This window comes from Pempheris klunzingeri, chromosome 19, assembly GCF_042242105.1.
Source record: "Pempheris klunzingeri isolate RE-2024b chromosome 19, fPemKlu1.hap1, whole genome shotgun sequence".
In the NCBI taxonomy this organism is placed as follows: Eukaryota; Metazoa; Chordata; class Actinopteri; order Acropomatiformes; family Pempheridae; genus Pempheris; species Pempheris klunzingeri.
The window spans coordinates 1,517,883-1,541,408 of record NC_092030.1 but is presented as its reverse complement, the minus strand read 5'-3'; the positions used below and the strand labels follow the sequence as shown (position 1 = coordinate 1,541,408).

The 23,526-nt window shown below is 45.6% G+C and overlaps 1 protein-coding gene and 1 long non-coding RNA gene across 2 annotated transcripts in view; one reads left to right on the top strand and one right to left on the bottom strand.

The window, feature by feature from the left end:
- LOC139219083 (uncharacterized) overlaps positions 1-23,526 on the bottom strand; it is a 348,076-nt gene that overhangs the window by 217,318 nt on the left and 107,232 nt on the right. The gene's annotated exons all lie outside the window — the stretch shown is intronic.
- Positions 1-23,526, top strand: part of bcr (BCR activator of RhoGEF and GTPase) — a 68,755-nt gene that overhangs the window by 44,354 nt on the left and 875 nt on the right. Inside the window, exons 3-20 of the mRNA XM_070850315.1 lie at positions 1,908-2,012; positions 2,470-2,655; positions 7,175-7,282; positions 8,877-8,937; positions 9,045-9,097; positions 9,335-9,475; positions 15,250-15,371; positions 15,611-15,776; positions 15,895-16,014; positions 16,338-16,413; positions 16,574-16,678; positions 17,335-17,409; positions 17,731-17,828; positions 18,654-18,785; positions 21,435-21,494; positions 21,720-21,829; positions 22,723-22,862; positions 23,315-23,449. Of these exons, the coding sequence (XP_070706416.1) occupies positions 1,908-2,012; positions 2,470-2,655; positions 7,175-7,282; positions 8,877-8,937; positions 9,045-9,097; positions 9,335-9,475; positions 15,250-15,371; positions 15,611-15,776; positions 15,895-16,014; positions 16,338-16,413; positions 16,574-16,678; positions 17,335-17,409; positions 17,731-17,828; positions 18,654-18,785; positions 21,435-21,494; positions 21,720-21,829; positions 22,723-22,862; positions 23,315-23,449 (1,993 nt within the window). The remainder of the gene's footprint in view (positions 1-1,907; positions 2,013-2,469; positions 2,656-7,174; positions 7,283-8,876; positions 8,938-9,044; positions 9,098-9,334; positions 9,476-15,249; positions 15,372-15,610; positions 15,777-15,894; positions 16,015-16,337; positions 16,414-16,573; positions 16,679-17,334; positions 17,410-17,730; positions 17,829-18,653; positions 18,786-21,434; positions 21,495-21,719; positions 21,830-22,722; positions 22,863-23,314; positions 23,450-23,526) is intronic.

Below are 23,526 nucleotides of genomic sequence, written 5' to 3'. Positions count from 1 at the left end.
GATTTGCTGTTTTTGCAAAACAAGTCACATGGAAACCATATTTTCACAGTCGAAGCATCACTAGAAAATTAACTAATCGATGATGAAAATAAGCTGCAGCTCTAAATAAAGTAATTTTCCTCTTTGAAAGCCTTTAAACTGTGACTCCTTCTGTGTTAACTGAGTGCAGCGAGGCCTCGACACTCCTGTCTTCTTTAAAGCTGAGTTCAGGAGAAGGAAAGGTTATTGACTGGTGAATGATTATCAGTTTAACCACATGCAGTGATGTGTAAGTGATGCTATTTAAGATATTTTACAGTGACCTCAGTCAGGTTGCTTTAATAAGTGCCTTTATTGCTTTTAGGTCACGTTTTTTGGCTTTCTGGCCAATCAGTAGTGCAGCCCTGCAGTAGCCACGCTGATAATGGCTTCCTGTGAAATAAAGTAATAATGATCCTGGACTGTTTCATAGTCTTTGGGGCCTTGACGGTCCCCTCAGACCCGTGCTAGCATCTGTTTATAACGTGGCCATGGAAACAGGTTTTAGCCATCATTTGAATAAATGCACACACGCCCACATCCAAGTGTTCACAGCACATTTATTCATACAACGCTTCACTGCTGCTGTGTAGATGTGGCTCAATGTACACAGACACAAACAGTTGCAGCTTTAATAATTAATAGTTGAAGTCATTTCTTCAGCTGTGATGCCAAACATTAGCCGGATCCAACATCCCAAATGTGAGGGTTCGCTGCGTTTCTCAGTTTTATGTTGTTGTAAATTGAATTTATTTGCCTCTCAGGCTGTTAGTTGTACAAAATAAACAGTTTGAAATCATTGCTTTGGGCTCCAGACTGAACAATCGATCCATTCATGCAGAATAGCACTCACTAGCACTCACTTCAATTCATATCACACACTTATTGCGTCTCTCAGGACGGCAGGTATCCTGGTACGGCAGCTTCAGTCCAGCAGGCCGACTCAGCTGAAGTCACAGCCTGAATCGTTTTGCTAATCCCAGTCTGACCTTTTCTTTCCCATATGATCGCTGTGTGAACACATGGCAGCGCCGGGCCGTAACGTGTGAAGATACCTTCCCCTCGTTTTTTCCTCTCTCTTCTCTTTTAATGACGCCGATTCTGCATCTCGACCCTCTCCTCTGCTCTCCTCCTCCTTTCTGTGTCACTCTCGCACACCTTTTCTCCCTGTTTCCTCTCTTTCCTCCTCTTCATATCTGGAGGGACCGGATGCTCCCACGTCCCAACCTGGAGTCTCTGCATCTGTGTGTGTGTGTGTGTGTGTGTGTGTGTGTGTGTGTGTGTGTGTGTGTGTGTGTGTGTGTGTGTGTGTGTGTGTGTGTGTGTGTGTGTGTGTGTGTGTGTGTGTGTGTGTGTGTGTGTGTGTGTGTGTGTGTGCACTTGCACACTCTCTCACTTGCACATTTATACGCCACCCTTGCTCCCATGGGAGACCCTGCCTGTTTGAGTTATTTCAGAGTTTGTGGTTAAACAAGACAGCCCGAGGAACCTCTCTGCCTCTCTGTTTTCTTTCACGTCCGTGCTGCTCAGTGAGCTTTGACTCGGCTGAGGGGAACCAGGAGGCGACCAGGCAGGATTTCTAGAAGGTGCAATTGTTGCTGTTTGATTTTCCAGACTGTGGCACGAACCTGCAGGAGCCTCAGGCTCAACAAAGAACCAGGAAGCTTTCAGTGTGACAAGTCGTATTAGAGGTCCTTCTGGCAGCTATTATAAGGAATAATAGGATGCTGTGAATGTCGTTCATGCCTCATACACAAAATGACCAAACTGTGTATGTTCCAAGTGTAAGTAGGAAATAATCTGCACCTACAGGACTGGACTCTGTGGTGATTTGGTGTGGAGAATATTGTAATGTTGTTTTAACTTTATCATCTGCATGTTTGTTACAGACTGAATGTGACCTGGAAAAAGGTTTGGAGATGAGGAAGTGGGTCCTGTCTGGGATCTTAGCCACCGAGGAAACATACCTCAGTCACCTGGAGGCACTGCTGCTGGTGAGCACGCACACACACACACACACACACACACACACACACACGATGAGGAACAGTCAGATAGCCAAACCAAATAAAACTACACCAACAAATAACATTTAAAACCAATTCACAACAAAGAAAGATGAAACTTTGGGTGAGTCGACTCCAAATGCTGCTCTGTGTGTGCTGGATGTGTGAAAAAGCGCCTGTTTCCTAACATGTGCATCAGAGAAGCGTTTATAACTAATCTGACAATCGAGAACAGTTATGTAACTGAAGGAGACATCACACTAACTCAGTAATGTCTAATGTTTGCCAGCCTTAGCTCACGTTACAAGCTAAAGTCCAACTTTTCCTCTCTGTGAAAGCAAATGTAACCTGGCAGAATGTGGTCATAGCACACTGTTAGATTCCTAATTCACGCACACCTACACCTACATCTACACCTGTAATCTCCTTTGTGTGCTCCTCTCAGCCTATGAAGCCTCTGAAGGCTGCAGCCACGACGTCGCAGCCTGTGCTCACCGTGCCCCAGATAGAAACCATCTTCTTCAAAGTGCCTGAGCTCTATGAGATCCACAGGGAGTTCTACGACGGACTTCTGCCCCGCGTGCAGCAGTGGAGCCACCACCAGAGAGTCGGGGACCTCTTCCAGAAACTGGTGAGGGAAAAGAAAGAGTGTGTGCCTGTAGCAGCAGAAACGTCCCTCGGTGTGACTGCTTGATGTAACCCTTAATCAAAGTGACAACACCGGGCCCCCAGAAGGATCGACAGTATGAGAAAAGACATTCAGGGTACCGCAGCTAGTTGTTCTGACCTGTGAGCGCAGAGTGACATTATTCACAGTAATGTTAATGTTGAATTGGGAGATGTTCAGAAGCAGAATCCTTCAGTAAACCAATAGAAGAAACGTAGATTTGATTTCAGCAGCGACGCTCTTCTCCATCATTTTAAATTTGGACAAATTAAATCTGAATAGTCCTTTTCTTCCTATTTCCTCCTCAACAGGCACTCACTCTCTCTCTCTCTCTCTCTCTCTCTCTGCCCTCCGGTAGTTTCTGCCAAGGATGTCGGGGCCAAATGTACCCTGGCTCTATTTAATCGTTTTTACAATGGGTCAATTAACCCACAATGAATCATTTGTTAATTCTCTCCAAAATACTGCTCCTCTCCCACTAGTGTCTCTCTCTCTCTCTCTCTCTCTCTCTCTCCCCCTCAGACTCACTTCTGCTCTAACACACACACACACACACACACACACACACAGAGGGAGGTGCAGGCGTGTTTCACAATGCCGCCTTTCTGCCTCAGGCAGCTGAGGCCATCACTGCTCTGTGTGCTTTGTGTCTCGAAGAAGCAGCTATAAATAGGAGTGCCTCTCTCTTCCTCTCTCTCTCTCTCTCTCTCTCTCTCTCTCTCTCTCTCTCTCACACACACACACACACACTCATTCACTCCTATTATTTTTTTTTTCAGTGGACTCCCCTTGGGGCAAAGATAAGAAATTAGGATTTAATTTGTATCTTTGATTGTCAAGGAGGCACATGCAAAATCCAGTTTTTATCAAATAGCTTCTTTAAAAGCTCATCAGTATATTTTTTCCTCTTAAAACTAAAAACGTGCTTCATTTGGGAGATGAAACACGTATTGGCACAAACACTGGTTCTTGTATAACCACACGTCTTCTGGCTTCAAACGTTACGTCGACATGACAAAGATCAGTAACCACAACTATCTTGACTGTGGACGTTTTCTTCGCTCTTCCTCCCCAACATGTGCACACACACTTGTTTGTACTGTACATACTGTGCATTCACACACAGACACACAGACGTGCACAGTTGCGGCCCGGTTCCCTCCGGACTGTAGTTAATAAAAGTCAGAGGGAGAAGACGCTGAGCCTACAGGAAGGAAAAAAGGCGAAATGCTACATGACAGCCGCTCTGTGAGGAGGTGGAGAGGGAGGGAGCAAGAGATTAGATGAGAGTAGAGGACGGGATACAGCCGGGGAACGGAGGAGGGAGGGAGGGAGGGAGGCTCGAGAGGGGATGGGAGTCGAGCAGGCGAGTAGATTTAGGCTTCTGCAACTCCGATAGAGCTGTCTCACCACGATTCTGAAATCTGCGAGGGGAGCAGCAGGCTTAGGAGTCATAAAACATGAGAACAAGGAAGGCGAGAGACGGCGAGGAAAGAGGAAGAGGCAAAGCGCCACTGACAGGTTATGAGCATGAGTGTTGGAGAGAAGTGTTTGAAGGCTGAAAATAGGGCTGAAATCACACTGACACACACACACACACACACTTCAGACACACCAGACAGGCGGACTGATAAACTGGATGCTTCTCTTCAGACGTGGAGGACCAAAAAAAGCCTGACTCTGTAAATTTGCAGAGGAGGAAGAATATCTCTTGATCTCTCACATCCTTCCTCACTCTTTGTCTCAGTGAAGAAGCGTCTCTGAGGTGTCAGCTGTGAGTGTGTGTGTTAAAGGATGCTTGTCTCCCCTCCTTTGCATGGGGACGAGATCAATACTCTTATTATCCGAACTGACTGTTGTGGTTCAGGAGAAGCGTTTTCTTTGATTGATTGACAATTTGGATGAATCTGAGGTACGAAACAGACCACGATGACGGTTAACTCACATTAAGATTCGATCTGGAACACATGATTCACGTTTTCATTCACGAGATTGAAGAGTTGAGATGCATCAGATCTCACTGAGCGCTCTCCGTGTTCATCATGACATCCGAGCATGTGAGGATTCATCATCTGTCTCCTCGTATCGGCACATAAACGTAGACTAAGCGGTGCTTCTTCCTTGTGTGAGAAAACATTTCAGACTGAACTCCCTTACCAGCCAAGCGGCTAAATCCAGCCTTCTCATATAATGGCCGTAGTCTGTCATGAGGCTGTTTTCTTAATGTTGTTTTCCGCTGCGGATTACACACATGCTCTCACACAGGACAAATCCTGAACTGAGAAATCCAAACACCCGAGCAGTTTCTTTCATCACCCAAAGCCATTTTCAGCCACGATACTGTAGCTGCAGCTCGGTAAGCCTTCGCGGCGTCGTGTGCGCCGCCCTGGATGTGGCTGGCAGACATTCAGGCTCTCTGTTCTCTCCACAGTCAAACTGTCACGCTCTGAATGCCCTCCGCTGCGGTGCAGATTGTGTGGCCCAGGGCAGGACACAGGATTGCAGGATTGTGGAAATTGCTTTACTTCTCACTTTCTTCCATTTCACTTCTTCCTGCTGCACAGATGCTTGTGCAGAAACACTATAGACCAATTTCAGAACAGTTTTGGAGGACAATTACATACATTGTGAGTGCCAGCTATAACATGATAAGTGCAAACGATGTTTAGAAAACTTGTGACTTCACATTCCTGGCACAATTGAATCTCATACCCCCCCCGTGACAAGATCAGGGCACATTAACAAGCTGAGGGTCTCGCCTGGAAATAGAATATAAGGCGATGAATGAGACAATGTCTCTGAGATGTGTAGTAGTCCTTTATTTGTTGAGCACTTTCCAAAAATCTAATTATAATGTGTTTCAAACAAGGCAACCAGTTGAAAGTCAACAGTAGCAGAAGCACTGGAGGAACCAGCGGGTTCAGGGAATATGTCAAACTGCACCAGATGTAAAATAAAATCCAGTAAAAGAGAAGAAGACACAATCAACACAAGTAGATTAGAAAAAAGGCGAATGTTAAAGTTCTGACCCAACCTGCATCTATCATAGTTTACAGAACAACTTCCTGCTTCAGCTTTGGCCCACTGTGCTTACCGTAGCTGTGTGCACAGAGTAACAAGGCGTTATCATCCCCTTCTGGGTGCATCCTCCAAATAAAGTGGTTTAGATAATCTGTCTGGACTGTGAGCTTGGTTACAACATGTCTCTCGGCCCCCGTCAGATAGAAACTGTGGCTGCAGCCAAGGAAGTCAGACCCAGGTGGTGAAAAGGACAAAAAAAAAAAAAAGCATCTACCCAATTTACTGAGGCTCCATTCAGGCTCACGTGTGGCAACAAATATAGTAATAAAGTGTCTTAAAGGTAATAATTCATATTTGTTCACTCGTGTATTCAATAAGAGTTTGTGGGGTATTTGGTGTGTGTGTGTGTGTGTGTGTGTGTGTGTGTGTGTGTGTGTGTGCCTCTCCACTGTACTCTCTCCTCCTCTGGCTTTTGTTCAGGAGAATTGATTGTCCTTTTGTTCGTGTGGAGATGGATGGCAGCGTTGGCAGGCAGCGTTTGGTGGAGTTTTATTCAGCCATCCAGCTTCCTAAATGTGCTTTCATAGCCTGCGTTACACCAATCATTAATTACTCACCCCGGCACGGTGCCGGTCTCGCTGGTTGCTACGGCAACGGGCCCGGCTGCGAGGAGCACCGCGGTTACACGCTGTTGTTGCTGCGACCCTGATTCCTTTGCTGCATCTCACACAGAGCCGACGGGGCTGAATCTCCTGGCTCAGATGTGAGATTTCAACATATTTGTATTTCTATATCTGTTGTAGTTCAGGTGTTCCGAACACCGAGGAGGTCGAGGTGGACTTTGTGTGCGTTTGTGACACCCGGTATTTCAGACACCACCGTTCTGGCTCCAACAGCACTCGAGGAAATGAAGTAACTCACCAGCATTTTTACAGTTATGCTCACTGGAGGCTTCACAGTAACTGGTGTTCTCATCCTGACTGTGAGGAGCAGGCTGCGTCTCTGTTTGTCTGCCTGTCCACTTGTGTTTCTTTAATGAGCTTTCTTCATTAGTTTGTTCCATTTCCATTAGGAAAATGACTTGACAACACACAAACCTGTTAGGACTGAAGGTATTCTTAGAAAACAAGTGAAGTTTTGTGTTTAGAGTAGCAGCAAGGCTGCAGCGTGAGTGAACTTGAGGAATGAAGTGGTGGACGTTAAGAAGAGGAAGTAGTAAAGAGGAGTGTTGAGTGTGTTTGGATGTGTCTGAGCGTGTGACTGAAACACTGCTTTGTAGGTTTCTTTGCTTCTTTCTGTCTTTGTTCTGTCCGAGAGCTTCAAGTTAAGAGTTTACCTGCGACGTATTAAACTTTTTATTTGGGTATTTAAAGGACGGAGTCACTGACGGACACTTGGGTGCGTCTAACGTCTGATAATCTGTTCATTAAAATGTCACTTTCCTCTTCTCCCTCTCCATCAGGCCAGCCAGCTGGGAGTTTACAGAGCATTTGTGGACAACTACGAACTGGCTGTGGAGACGGCGGAGAAGTGCTGCCAGGCGAACACACAGTTTGCCGAAATCTCTGAGGTAAGAAGGGGAAAACAAGAGTGGACAGCAGCACCAAGCAGGCACAGAAACATGTGTTTTCTTTATTGAGAGCTATACCATAACTGTGGGGAAAGGAAGTGGACAAACAGCGAACAGCTATGGGATCATTTTCCCACCGTGGAAAATCAGTCAGTCAGACACTTAACCCCTGCATACCAGCAAATTATCCAATTCAGCTTCACAAGTTGATTCTTGTTTTGATGCATGGAGCAATGCTGTATCTAATTTAGATAAAATGAAGTTCATGCTCAGTCAAACTTTCATCACAGGTGAGATTTCCACAAACATCACACCAAAGAGCTTGTTGAGCTCCCACAGTTCCTGCAGTGACACTCACCAAGCGGTGCATCACCACAGACCTCTAGTGCAGTTTGTACCATTACTGTTATTTCAGGACGACGCTGACACAAAACATTTGTCCTTGTGCTGCTGTAAACGTGTCCGTCCTGCAGATGGACCGTCCTGCCGACAATAGTCTGTTCAATGATATGTTATTAGGGGAAGGGACCGTTTCTGGGAGGTGACGTATAGAACGAGTCTATTTTGCCAGTCCTGTCCCTGATGCACTGAACGCTCCTCCATTATTCACCCACGCAGCTTTTATCATCTCCCCGCATTTCAGTTTGACTGTCCTGTTGAATATTTCTGCACAAGTGCAGCCAGAGGCAATTTTTTGTGTGTGTGCGTGTGCGTGTGTGTGCATCACTGAAATGGCACAATGCAGAGGATGGTTATTGGTATTTAGTTTTTTTTTATGCTCAGTGTCATTCTCGTCCCTGAATAGGAAACCATGTGCTCAGTATCACCTGCACAGACTGCAGATGAGTCTTGACGCCGTAATACATTTTTACATTTATCTTTTCCCCAAACACAAGTTTCCAGCAGCGTTGAGGGCTCAGAGTAATTTCTTTCACCACAGACAAACTAGATTTGAAAACACTTTTTCTCACGCCTGAAATCTAAATTTGGGAGCTGATGTAACAGAACTGACGTCAGTTTAAACAGTCATCTACGTTCCCCACATTCTTATATATTATTAGGCCGGGAATTGTGAATGTTGGAGCAGGATTGCTGGATTCTCTGTTGTTCCTCGTTGTGTGGGGCTTATTTAAACTACCGTTTGTGCACTGAAATGGAGCAAACATGCATCTCTTAAATGATTAGCTTTGAACAGCAGTCAGATAGAGAAGTCCTTTAGCTCCTTTTGTGCATTTTGTTCCTGTGTATTTTCAAGCACGTGGCAGTGTCTGATACACCATCGGTCTTCGTCTGAGCTTCATGAGGTCTACCAGTTAGCGTTGAGGCCGGTGTCCACATGCAGGATGGGGAATTCATCATCGAGGGTTGTTAATGGCCTAAGTAATGATGCATGACTCTGGGCCATCTGAGCAAGATGGTGGGGGGAAAAAGCTGCTGAGGATGGCATAATTAATTTGGAAGTGGATGACCTCAGTGCTAGAGCAAGGATAATAACCTCACTGTGTTTTCATATCACTTAACCGTACCGAACTGGTCTCTAACGGTCTTTTTAAAAGGGTTCTCCGTTTTAAACCTGCATTTTGTCTCCACACAGAACCTGAAGGTGAGGAGCCCCAAGGACTCCAAGGACCAGACGGCCAAGAACTCTCTAGAGGGTCAGTCACATCCCGCCAGCTTCTATGTAGTAAAATATCAATTCAAGTGTTTACATTTGCCAGAAGAATTCAGCCACATAAAGGTTTCTGTCCTCTTTCCTGTGCAGCCTTGCTGTATAAACCAGTGGACAGAGTGACTCGCAGCACTTTGGTGCTTCATGTGAGTGAAAACCAACATTATCAGGATATATAATGGAATTGTTTGTTATAAATCTGCTTTGTCAGCGTCTCTATCACACATTTTCTCCATCAACCCAAGTCTCCATAAAGAAATAAATATAATTAGAATGATTAATAATATCAGACATGTGGCTTTTTATGTAACGGTTTACTTTTAGGATTCAGGACTGTTCTTTGATTTTCTCTTAACTTAATATTTCTCCATCCTCTGCTCCAGGACTTGCTCAAACACACGCCCACCAGCCACCCGGACCACCCCCTTCTGCAGGACGCCCTGCGGATCTCCCAGAACTTCCTGTCCAGCATCAACGAGGAGTCGACGCCCCGACGGCAGTCTATGACTGTGAAGAAGGGAGAGGTGAGCGTCCAACTTTACATTTACAAAAACTGTCCCCTGAATGAATCTGAAATAAAAAGACAGTATCCACGTTCCACCAGTTTAACCCTTCCCATTAGCGCGATGATGTCATGACCCCGCCCTCTAAATGACCGTGAAGTCGGTGCCAAATGAGTGCACAGCGGCCGCCAATCTGCAGCCTAAAGCAGAGCCCATGTCCTTATATGGTCACAGCAGGGCTGCCGAGTTCAGGGTTCCCTGTTTGCTCTGTGTGTCTCTTGTGGCTTCCCATCCCTCCACTTCCCCTGACGCACACACACACACACACACAGACCACCGTCTACCCCCCGCTGTCGCTCTCATCCCTGGAGATGACTTGACGCACATGAGTGGATGCCTCTTGATTGATAGCTTGCGTGACACTGCCGTACATAATGCCTGGTAATGAGCCACCAGTCCGCTCTGACTGGCAGATTCCAAGTTAATTATTCATAAATGGAGGGTGGGAGCGGACGAGTGAAAAGGCTGCACCGGCTCCTCCCTCTGCTCACAGGGGGGTCATTACCGCACCCTTTCCACACACACACACACACACACACACACACACTTTCCTACTCTCTGTTAAATTCACTGTCTCTCTTTCCTTGCTCTTGTTTGCCTTTGAACGTACACACACACGCACACACACACCTCCTTTCCCCCCGCAGGCTCCAGTTCCACCCCAGTCCGCCCAGACCTTCACACCAGTCATCAAATATTTATTGTGGATACATGAAAGCAGCACATGGAAATCAATGAGGCTCATTATATTGAACCTTCCCATAGACGGTGTATAATTCGCCCGAGGTTTTGTCTGCATTTCAACATATAACTCATCAAAAGACTGTCGTTACCTGGACAGTGGAGACGCTGATATCGTGCGTTCGATGAGGAGGACGTTGCTCATAACCAAGAGAGAAGCGTTAATCACTTCCAGTAGAGAGGATGTGGCTGTGACTCCTAAACTGTCGCTGCGCTGAAGCTGAAGCTGAAGCTGAATCTGTGCTCTGACCTCCCTGGGATGTCCGTGCACATCACCATCATTACAGTGTTGATGCTTTTCCCACTTTTCCTGTGCCGTCAGACGTCCAGAGAGGGACTGCGGCCTTCAGCTTCCCTTCATTATCCTGAAGGGACAGAGGCGACGGCAAGATTTATGTGGGAAAAAATTACGCTCACTTCATTTATGAAATAGGTTACTTGGCTTAGTGGCTGAAGTGTTAATTGTGCACTTCGTTTTTTTCTAAATTACAAGTGTTGAAGGGCTGTTTGGCTGTTCAAACAATCAGAAATGTCAAAGGAACACTGGGCCCATAAACACTCATGATTTAAGGGTGCTGGTAACACTTCTGTGTGCTGACGTGGCAGAAAAGCTTAAATATCAAGCTCACTGCAGCAGCCAACAGACTTCCTCCACCAAAAACAATCAGATAGCACACGTGACGGAATAAGAAGGAGGCCAAAGAGCTCATTTATGATGTGACCTGAAAGGCAGAGGACTCGGGGAGCGCCTACAGAAACCTGTGGTTTGTTCAGTGGAGGCATGCAGGAGCAGAGCAGCACAAGTGGCCCCCAGAGGCCCTGGCCGGGCTGCACGAGGGAGGGGACAAACAGAAGCTGCTTAATTAAAATGCAAATGATGGCGCTGCCTAAATCTCAATTCACCTCCTCGCTCTGCTTTGTTAGCCTGTGGGAAAGATGTGCTCCTGTTCTGTTCTGTTCTGTCTGTGTGTCTGCATGTGTGTGTGTGTGTGTTTCCAGTAGAAATGCACCCGTCCGTCCGTCTTTCTGTCCCTCTGTCGTTCCACTAACACATCCTCGTATGCACACACTGTTTATACACACACATGAACTGAAGCACACGAGCGCAGAGATGCTCCCTCAAGCGTGTATTCTAAATATAAACACGGATCTTTTGTAAATTCATGCCATTACTCGCCAACACGCTCTCAGCAAGGCTCCTCCAGGAGATGGTCAATATTTAATCTGCGCTCTGTGCTGTCAGCGGGCCTCCTTCTCCTCCCCCCCACCCACCCCCGCACGCCGCTCTCCTTCCACATTGGTGTTGCCGATGTTCCGGTCAGCTATTATGAGAAATGGAGAAAGTCACATTTCTCCTACTGGCTGTTCGGTATTATGAAAATGTCATCTGATGCGCTGAGACAGCTGCTTTGTTAAGGATGTCTTTTCTCCAGCAGCAGCAGCAAAGCAGCAGCATAAGCAAAGTCCTAAATTCATCAGATTGCTGATGTAAGAATGAGTATTTACTGGAATAAGTGTCTGCATCTAAAGATTGAACAATGAACCGTAATGAAATCAGAAGAAAAGTGTCTGCCGGCGTTCGGAGCTAAAATAAGAAAACTCTTGACAACGGCGTCATCGAGGCTGTTTTTTCCCAAATAATGTCTTATTTCTAATTGATGTAGTTAAGATCTTTGTTTCTTAATGACACGTTTGAATGTGCATGTTGAACAGATGCTTTTGTGTGGCAGTATTTTAGTGGCCAGTCTTTATCCCTCCTCATAATTCCCACTCTGTCCCACACAGTTAGAAGCCTGTAAATCTCTAATCCATCTGTTATCCCTTCCTTTATTTTATCTCTTTATCATGAGATCAATAGAGGACGGGATTATCGCCGAGGCATCAAGCCTTGCAGCGTAGTTTCTCGGTGGGTCATTTCATGCCAGCTTCACTTACCTGAATGCTCAGACTAATGTTGCAGCTTCCGTGTAAAGTGATTCTGCTGACCCTGCATTTTAATCTGCACGAGTCAGTGTTAGTAGTCCTTCAATTAGGGGACGTTTTCTACAGTAATCCAGCCTAATCTACTGATGTACATCCTGGTCAATAATCCAATCGATACTCAGTTTACTGCTCAAGATTATCACATGAGGTTTGAGCTTGTTAAAAATCATCATCACTTCTAAACCTACGGTTCAAGATTCAAAGCTGCACTGTGGCGTACACAGAGAACTAGTTTCTTGGTTTGTTGCTGTAGCCAGGTGTGGTCAGGTGTGGTCAGGTGTGGTCAGGTGTGGTCAGGTGTGCTACATCACTGCTGCACGGGGTGTGGAAAAAGGACAAGCCAGATTATTAGACCGGGCACACGTGCTCTTAGAAGAAGTTAAGAAGACGTGCTTATTGGTGCTAATAAGTAAAAGCGCACTAAACTAAAATTACATTAGCATTTAGCTCAAAGTTCTGCTTTGCCCAAGTCCTGATGAGGCCTATTAAGGAATATTAATATATATATATTAATATTTTCCATACAAAAGTTGAATCCCTACTTAGACTGTATGTAATTGCCAGTGTCGTTTAAACCTCTAATCGTACCACAGCGCCTGATTAGCCCAACCACATGCACAGCCTCACAGTATAGATGCACCTCCAGGATTCGTCATTCCTTCGGTCTAATGTTGTATCTGAGTAATATGTGTGCAGCAGTGTGACCAATGTCTCACTCTAACTCCTGCACAGAAGACGTCCTAAATATAGATGGACATGACAGCATGTAGACTGACAGAAGTGAGGCGAGATGGAGCCTTGATTTACGTTCTAGTTAGGAAATATCCTCCAGGGATTACAGTACGCGTGGAATGACTTCAGAGCTGTGCTGTGAACAACTGAGCATGTACAGTAAATACTTACCAGAGACTCATGAGCAGTTTGAACACATCTCAGTCTGCGTTACAACACAAACTGGATCAGGAAACACTGTGAGGACCACAGGGAAGAGGACGCAGTGTGTCCATGTGTATGTTCTGACAGATGCTGAAGGAGAGCAGCTCATCTGGAAGTTATCCATCAGCGGCCGTCATCGTCGCAGGCTTCATTATCTGGCTGCTAATGAATAATTACATCCACCGGTGGGAATCAGACTTCTATTAGATCCTTATTTCGAGGATCAGAACGTGATTGTAATCTGCTGTACAGTCGTATCTCATGTGTGGTTGTGCTCGCGTGTGCATGAAGGAATGCATTAACACCACATCACTGCAGTGTTAGTGTGTCACATGGTTTTGGTATCTACAGCATGAAGCTGCAGCACGGCACTTATTCCACTGGGAGCGACTCTGTCTCTTCTCTGTTCTCTTTCACACCATTACTTTCCATTTGATGCACTTTTCAGGCTCTCCGTCTTTCACTTCCACTCCCTCTCTCGTGCTCTCGTGTGTCTTTGTGTCTGCGTCGCCCTCCCTTCACCCTCTTCGTTGACACCGAGTGACGCAGCGTGATCTCCCTGTTTGCCAGCAGATGTCCAGTCAGGTTTCGTAAGCGCCGTAAACCTCTCCTACATGAGCATCAGCTCCACTTCACCGTGCTCAGCAGCAACTGTGTGGTCATGATGGAGGGGGGAGGGCACGGAGAGGAACACAGGGACGTGATTGGCTCTGAACAAGTGTGATGTCATGCTTCATGGCCTTGCTGCCAGGGAATTGTAAGGTTGTCTAGGTTTGGAGCCGCTGTGGCCCCGGGAGCAACATGGACGTGGGCAGGAAGTGAATACACAAGAATAGATTTAGTGCATCTTTGGCAGATCAAACAAACATTTTGGAGAGTAGCAGATGATGGACTGTCACATCCTTTATGTCTCCAAAAAGACACCTGCACCTCAACTGTTCTCAGCAAAGAGTCACCCTGATATATCACCCTTTATCTATTAAATCTGTTGTCATCCATCATATCTTTGCAAAGGTTTGACTCCACTAAACGTATTTGTAACTACAAACAAATACATCTGATAAAAAGCTAAACATCAGAGGCTAAGTGAATGAAATCAGTTTGAAACCTGCAGAATCATGCAGATACTTTTTCACATGTCAGAATGTCAAAAATCTTCTTTGGTTTTATTTGTTCACACACTGTTGTGCAATCACAACAGTGAAAAGAAGGACAATAATTAACTACACACGTACGACGTGCTCTGTTTCCCTGCTGAGTTCAAAGACATTTTCCTTTCACACTCTCATTTTTCCACAGTGAAGCTAACGAAGTAAAACCAAGGTTATGAGCATGTGAAAGTGGACTGTGTACTATTGATTTGTGGTTTGACATTTGTCTGCTCCCTCTTTTTGTTTTAAGTCCATTCTTGTAAATGTGTTTTCCCATTTGGAAAATGACATCACTGCCCCCTTTTGGCAAATGTCGGTATTACACATCTCATTACATAGTCTGACATCAGTGTTCAGTCCCAGAGCTCCAAATAACTCTCTCCCCTCCCCTCCGCCCCCTCAGTCACTCCTCTGTGTCCTGGAAATTGATGATTATGCCAGAATATAGCAAAGGAATTTACCGGGCGGGTGATTAGTTCAGTCAGTGTGATTCCGCTCAAAAGCCCTCTGCACTTTTGGGTAATAATTTGGTGGAAATGAACCACATGAGGTTCGTCACTGATAACAGCGAGTAAAGCGGACATTTTTGATGATGTCACAGCAAGTAAAACTAACTGGCTCCCTCCTCTCCTCCACTCCTTCTAGTTTCTAGCTGGTAAAAGATGTCTGTAAGGCAGGAAGAGAGAAGATAAAGCTTTTGGATGCAGCCCCATTACAAAGGCTTTTACTGTGAAAGAGGCCATAATACAGACTACCAAATTAAAAGAATCTTCATATATTTAAGTGAGGATGAACTGACGGCAACAGTTTTGGTGTGACAGCTCATGAATGTGTCTCCCTAATGAGCTCATCTCCAGCCGCTGACTTCTGGACACCAGAGGCTTTGTGTTACTGACCCTCAGCTGTTGTCTGTTGTTGCCACAGAACCGCCAGCTTCTGAGGGACAGTTTCATGGTGGAGTTGGTGGAGGGGGCCAGGAAGCTGCGGCACGTCTTCTTCTTCACGGATCTGCTGCTCTGCGCCAAGCTGAAGAAGCAGATCGGAGGGTAAGAGATGGGACTGTTTCTGCAGCATGTCCTCGCCAAAACATGCACATCTTAAAACTTAGAAACTTTTTATTAATGAACATTTTGATTTTCCTTTGTGTTTTTCCTCCCCTTCCCACTTTCTCCTTTCCCCACATTCATCCACATCTTTTCTCCATCTCCATCAATCCACTCCTCTCTTCACAACCCTCTCACCTTGCTCACCTTTCTCCATCCACCCCCCCCTCTCTCCTCCTCAGTAAAAACCAGCAGTATGACAGTAAGTGGTACATCCCCCTGACCGAGCTGACCTTCCAGGGCCCCGAGGAGACCGAGCCACTCACCATCCCCCAGGTCCCCGATGAAGAGCTCGACGCCATGAAGGTCAAGATCTCACACCTGCGCAGTGAGATCCAGAGAGAGAAGGTAGCGTGGACGCAGAAATCAGAAAGACGTTTTCACGTTTTCCCAGCCAGTGGAAGGTGATGAAGGTCAGGTGTCCACACACACTCACAGTCGCCTGCTTTCACCTCTGTGCTTTCAGAGAGCCAACAAGGGCTCAAAAGTCATCGACCGTCTCAGGAAGAAGTTGTCTGAGCAGGAGTCTCTGCTCCTGTTGACGTCTCCCAGCATGGCCCTCAGAGTCTACAACAAGAGCGGCAAGGTGACGACACTCTCCGACGCTACCTGCCTCTGTTTAGCTTCATTATTTCTGCCCCATCCTCCTCCTCCTCCTCCTCCTCCTCCTCCTCCTGCAGCTCCCTGTAGGCTCCATGTTTCATCTGTTCTTCTCATTCTTCCGCCCTTTTGTCATTTCCAGAACAATATCCGCTTGCCGATCGTCCTTAAGATGTCTGACTCGTACTTATACATTCTGTATGATATCTTCCATCTGTCAGAGTCGGCTGGATGACAAAACATTCACAGTTCAAAGTTGTATATTTGCTCACATGTCGTGTCGTTTCTCTTGTGTGTGTTTGTGTTCAGAGTTACAGTTTCCTGATTTCGTCTGACTATGAACGTGCAGAGTGGAGGGAGATGATCAAGGAGCAGCAGAAAAAATGTAAGTGTCCCAGAAATGTCCCGTCAGACGATTCAGATCACAACAGCTGGATTTTCCCATTTACAAAACACACAAAGCGAGCGACTACTAATCCAAAAACCTTGTGATGGAGAAAGAGCAGCAGATAATTTACCGTCTGCTTTTATTGTCTTCCCCCAAGGTTTTAAAACGTCCTCCTTGACTTCTGTGGAGCTGCAAATGTTGACCAGCTCGTGTGTCAAACTGCAAACCGTCCACCACATTCCACTTAGCATCAATAAAGAAGGTAAGCGGCTCGTTCTCGAGTCTGGAAGTTGTTTTTGATGATAATAATGGTGAGAAGAAGAAGAAGAAGGTCACATAGCACTTTACATGTAGGTGAAAAGCCCCTTCTTAAACAGAGAAACAAACAAACTAACTAACTAACAGACAACTAAGGTTAAAAATATCATAGAATATAAAGATGGTAAGACAAAGCCCCCCCTCCGTCTGAGAGGCCCGAACAGAGACGGCCCCCTCAGGTCCCCTTTGGTTTTAATGTTTGACCGAGCAGTGGCCAGGAATGCCCTGTGGGGGGGTCAGGAGGTCAGCTATATATTCAGGATTTTACTTTTAAAAGTCAAACGCTAAAGTTGTCCACATCATCCTTTGACTCTGAGGATGTCACATGATGGATTTAGTGGTTCAGTTACAGCGTAAGGCCTTTGGGCTCTCTGTATAGATGTGTGGTTATGCGTTTAAGCTTGATTGATAATGGTTAATAATTGTAATTAAGATGAGGATTAAGAGTACCGAGAGGTTTAAGCCACATGTTTTATACTGCACAGCTTCATCCCTCCCTTCCACGTCTGATTGTGCTCCAAAACAAACAGAGGTCTGCATGCTGTTCTAACCCTCCTCGCTCTCTCTTTTCCCCTCCCTGCTCGCTGACTGTTTTTCCAGAGGATGAATCCCCCGGTCTCTACGGGTTCCTGAATGTAATCGTCCACTCTGCCTCCGGCCTCAAACAGAGCTTGAGTGAGTCATTCACCTTTAGCCTTCATGCAAACAACAGAAGGATACACATAATCAGACAGAATGAGTTTCTGTGGCTCATCAGGAGGAAACATTTGGAATTAGGTCTTTCTTTCATTGTAGGTGAACTACTTATGTTTCTGGTTAGTTTGTAGGAACAGCAAAGTGCATTTTCTTGGAGATCTGTGTTTGCAGACATTCAGACAAGCTGAACATGAATCATTCCAACTTGGAGAACGTCTCAGTTCAGTTGCCAGTGCGATATGTTCACCTCCGCAGCCGTCTACATGTAATGTCTTTTCCACCCTCTCTCCCCTCTGTCAGATCTCTACTGCACATTGGAGGTGGATTCCTTTGGCTTCTTTTCAAACAAAGCTAAGACGAGAGTGTATCGATACACTACTGAACCCAAATGGAACGAGGTGAGAGGCTGGTGTGATGTTCAGTTAGTAGTCCGTGATGAAAGTACCTGCTCATATCTGCACCATGTAATATTTACGATACTGTTTTATCAATTAAGCTCAACATCCGTCATTGGAAAACTGTATCAGCGTGTTTATTTCTTTCCAGCCTACTAAGACACACGTGAACTTCCTTTGCAGAAGAGTTTGTGCTGCCTGTCGTGTATCTGACATCTGGTCCTGTAGTCAGCTAGACGTCCATCTCTGATTAATGAAAAGAACCCACACAGAGCATCTGCATCCCCTTTAAGCACAGAGCAAACACACACACACACACACACACACACATATGTATGTATACATATATACTGTATGAAAGCAGGCATACATACACAAACATTAATGGCACAGCTGGATGTTGGAGGTTAGCACCACAGAAGAAGAAGAGCTCTGAGACACAATCAGCGGTTCGGTTCATCTGCAGTTTTCTTTCCGTCGTGGACCCGAAGACTCTTTGAGGATTTTGCTCAGCAAAGTGGAAATAATATCAGTTAATGAGGAGCTGCTGGTGATGACTCACATCTGTCCAAATGCTAAGTGAACCAGCACAGTGTGGGCCTCAGAACGCTGTGCAGACCATATGCAGAGCGCTCCCGTACATAATTACAGGGAATGTTGCTCAGCTGTGGTGGGATGCATGGATTTAAATGTAGGGTGGATGCTGATTTTCCTGGACGTTTTATAATCTCTCTGTTTCTCATTTTCTCTGTCATTCTTGTTCATCTTGGACACGTTTTGCAGAAATAACAACCCCCCCGCAACTCTTTTTGTGTTTCCCCCCCTCAGGAGTTTGAGATTGAGCTGGAGGGCTCTCAGACCCTGCGGCTGCTCTGCTACGAGAAGTGTTACAACAAGACCAAGCAGAACAAAGAGGATGGAGAGAGCACGGACCGCATCATGGGGAAAGGACAGATCCCGGTATGACATGACGTCACCCACCCACCCCCCCCCCATCAGAAGACCCACCGTGACTCATTACTGATCGGCAGTTATGTCACCGCCGCTGCCACAAAACATGAAGTCTATATTATGGCTCAGTGAATGGCTTAAACTGAGCCTGATGTCAAAACTGGCTGATTAGATTAATTGCCCTGTTATGTAATGAATGGGTATGACTTGGTTAAATGGAGAGAAATTGCCTTGCAGTGCATGCCAGGGAGTGTTATTTGAATATCAAAGAGTGAGAATGTGCAGCATTTCAGATAAAACCACACAGCTTTCACTTCTGTGCCACTGATCCACGGCTGCGCTGCCAGGTTTAGCTATTAAAAACATCCGTCACACTCCAGGGCCCATAATAGTTATCGAGTAACAGCGACAACGACGTCCTGCACATGTGGAAATGACAGAATCCAGGCCGTCGGGCTGACTGATCACAGGTTGGGAGCGGATCTAGATAGCAGGTGATTAGGTTGCCAAGGCAACACCGGTCCGCAGGATGAGGCCAAGTGTCACTCTGGAGACCTGCAGAGAGACAGCAAAGACACAGACAGGAGGATTTAACATGAAGCATGAGCCTCATGTGTGAGTTTTTGGTTTCTGGACGTTGTTTCACCTCAAACCTGCTAAAAACACACAACCTAACCGTCCCCTGGTGTCCAAGAGATGCATAATGTCTTGTAGGAGTGGGACAATAGTAATAACTGTGTCCTTTTATATGAGAGACATGTAAATCAGCCAATCACAGGAGAGGACGGAGCAGCTTTAGCTCCATGTTGTGTCTCACTGGATCAGCTGTGTGTTTTTCCAGTAGACAGGAGGACAAGTCTGCCTTACAGTCACATGCTCCACCTAGTGGTTCCTGACGCGTCTTAACAGATGATGTCATTCAAAACAAACCACCCAGAGCGGTGAGAAAGTCTTCCAGCAGGATTTTCATAAATCCAGAGTAAGACACTGCCACTCCTGCCTCCAGGAGACGCCTCAGTGATAAACCCCACAGATAACTGTTCCGTTTTACTGGTTTACACACCAAATGAACCAGTCACCTGTTTAAATGTGCTTCTAACGCATCTAAATATCGTTTTTACAGTTTAAATGTTTCCACTTTTCTTCTTTTGTGTGCCAGTTGTTGACTTGTCATTTGTTAAACTTACATTTTCACTTTTGCTCCATCAATTTATCCCTTTAACAGAAATGTAGTCATTCCTTACACACTCCTGACTCTTTGTTTGATGCACATTCACCTCAAATCACATTGGCTTTTTCTTCCTTTAAACAGCTCTTTGATGCTGTCGGGGAATAAATGATCTGTAATTACTGTTAAAGATAATTTAACAGTATTAATATTAATTGGTGGTACCTAATCAGCTGCTTACATACATACATACATGTATGTGGGGCCTGTTTCTGTCTAAATGTGCTGTAAAGTCTGTCTCACACAGTGTTTCTGAGCGTTCCCACCTCGTTCTGTTGGCCATGTGTCATATTTTTACACGGTTCAGTTTTACAGATCAGTGATTTATTGGAAAACGATATGCTGTTACGGCGCAGAGTGCAGGGTAAAGGCTGCAGAAGATACAATCCTGTTTGTTGGCCAGAAACTTGAGCTTTTAAAACGTCTTTATCTGGAAGCAGAAGGAGCTCGTATGGCTTTGCTGTTTTTAGTGGAATGTAATTCTTCATAGATAAACGGCTCAGAGCGGAGAGCACTCGCAGCTCTGACAGATTCAGTTATGAGAAACATGATCCAGCTTCACATGCAACCAGATGGGCCCTGCCTAGGTAAACATACAGTATACTGTGTGTGTGTGTGTGTGTGTGTGTGTGTGTGTGTGTGTGTGTGTGGCTTTTATTGTCCCAGATGGCGTCTCTTCATATCCGAGTGTTTGTGCATGTTTGCGTGTGAACTGAGTCTCTTTAAGCAAATTAGATTTAGTTATCATATTTATAAAAATACAGTAACATGTGATGCAACACGAGAACAAAACCACCTTTTAAAACGACGACAGAGGGAAGATTTGTCCTGCAGATGCAACTATGACGATATTATAACCATAATTGTGACTCTGCTATGTGGACGTAACATGGAGCGATACATAAGTAGCACAGCGGTATGTACAGATAAGCAGAAATGAGATGAAATTAGAAATTCATTTAGCTCACAAATCCTGCCGACTAACAAACAGAAACAAACAACTGGTGACAGAAGTAATTATTCAATACAACAGTTAGTTAAAGTCCAGAAGTATTATCAGCTTCACGTACTTAAAGTATCAAAGGAGAACTTCTGTTTGAGCAGTAAAATGTCCCCTGTAACTGATATAAGGTCGTATTGGACATCATCGGGTCATTAACACTGATGCATCAGGCCACAAGCAGCATTCTTCTGATTTTAACTGCTTTATACACATTGAGCTAGTTTAGTCAAGTGGTTCCCAACCTGTGGGTCAGGAGATGAATAATCGGGCTGAGAAGAAGAAGAAATAAGTTCTGATGCACAAATCTTTCTGGACTTTTCTCTAATCTTTGTGTTTTGTGAAATAACAGATGATTGGAAGAGTTCAGTAGGAGGATCAGTGGATAAATGCTGAAATGTAATGCTGACATGTTCCTGTCCTCCCCCAGCTCGACCCTCAGACTCTCCAAGGCAAAGACTGGCAGAGAACAGTTATTCCCATGAACGGGGTGAGTACGACACCCTAGAATACTCACATTAGGTGTCACTGCTGCGTTGGTCCAGTCCAGCCTGCATGCATGTTTTCCGGATGTTTCTCCAGGATGTGCTTCAGCTTTACATTTCACTGCGACGTCTCCCTCTGGTTGTAACATGGCAGGATTTCCTGCAGGTGGATTTCAGGCTTCTCGCTCTGTACAGCAGGTTTAACCCTGAGCTCTTCTCTCCTGTGTCAGATCGAGGTTAAACTCTCCGTGAAGTTCACCAGCCGGGAGTTCAGCCTGAAGAGGATGCCCTCACGGAAACCCATGGGCGTGTTTGGAGTCAAGATCTCCACAGTGACCAAGTGAGCTGACGTTCAAACACACAGAAGCAATAAAGTGTGTGACAGTCGGTAGTGACATCTGTCGGGGCTCAGATCAGGCCGCCTCTTGTTTTATCCACGTTTTCCCACAAACATCATTAACTTAAATCTTCATTATCTCCTGTGCAGAAGTGTCTCACTCTTAGACAGTAACAGGTCTGGAAACACTTCTTCCAGCTCTTTACTTGTGGCACAGCAGAGCTTTGAGCTAAATGCTAACATCAGCATGCTAACAAGCTCACACTGACAACGATGCTGATGCTCATCATGTCACCATCTTAGCAACAGACATTTGGTGCTAAACCTGCTGGAGAAATTAAACATGTGACCTGATGATGGCGCCACATGACAAAGGAAGGGATCACTTAAGTGATGTTGCACTAAGAAAAAACACAAATGGCAGCTTTATGCTGCAACAAGAAAAGTCCCCAAAGTCTTTGGGAGTCATTGTCTGGCCTCCATCAATGTCTGCACCAAATTTCCTGGAAATCCAGCCAATCGGGTCGACCGACCAACCAGCACACAATATCCGTTCACTATAAAACTGTCAGCTCAATTTCTCAAAGGAGGTATAAGAGGGAGACAGATGGGACGGGGGGGGGGGCATGTTCTGTTCATGATGAGTGACATTAATGAGGATTTAAGAAAAGTGGGTTAACGAGCTTTACCAGCAAAAATCAATCAGGGCTGCAGATAGAACAGAAACTAGCAACGAACCAGAAGAGCTGTTCGTTCTTTCAGTCGCAGCCTTCAGTTCATTTAGTCCTCATGTGGGAACATCTAGTGCCTCATTATATCCTCAGGACGGGTGTCAGTCAGTGTTGTACTCGATGTTCGCTGCCTGTTGGTGATCATTAACGCTTGTCTCCGTCCAGGCGAGAGCGCTCCAAGGTGCCCTACATTGTCCGTCAGTGCCTGGAGGAGATTGAGCGGAGGGGCATGGAGGAGGTGGGCATCTACCGCGTGTCAGGAGTGGCCACTGACATTCAGGCCCTGAAGACGGCCTTTGACACCAGTGAGTGAACATCTGAATACAGTACATCGTGCACTTTTTATTACAAAGGTTATGTAATCTGTTTCTTTCATTTGTAAACATGTCGACATGTACGTGTTTGTTAGAAATGTCTTTTCATCCCCTGTCTGGTTATAATACTGCAACCTGCATTTCTAGGGAGGAGAGAGGAGGATTTATTGACCATCAGCAGAAGGAAATCCTTTTCTAATCTTTCTGTTTCTGTTACTCAGGTGATGTTACTGTAGCTCTGTGTCTGCCTGTGACCTCTGATGTGGCACCATTAACCACATCTTTGATCTAACCTCTTACAGACTTTGCGGTTGTGTGTGTGTGTGTGTGTGCTAACTGTGAACGAAGCGTGTCGATCTGATGTGATGCAGGAAAGTAAACTGCCGCTTGTGTCGGGGTGTCCGGCCTCCTCTCTTCATGTCATTCTCGTCTCTCTCCCACAGACAATAAAGACGTGTCCGTGATGATGAGTGAGATGGACGTCAACGCCATCGCCGGGACCTTGAAGCTGTACTTCAGAGAGCTGCCAGAGCCGCTCTTCACTGACGAGCTCTACCCCAATTTTGCAGGCGGCATCAGTAAGTCACCACGGAGCACAGCTGATTATCGCTCGATGAATCTATCAAGCATAAGAGAAGAGTCCTTAATGTGCAGG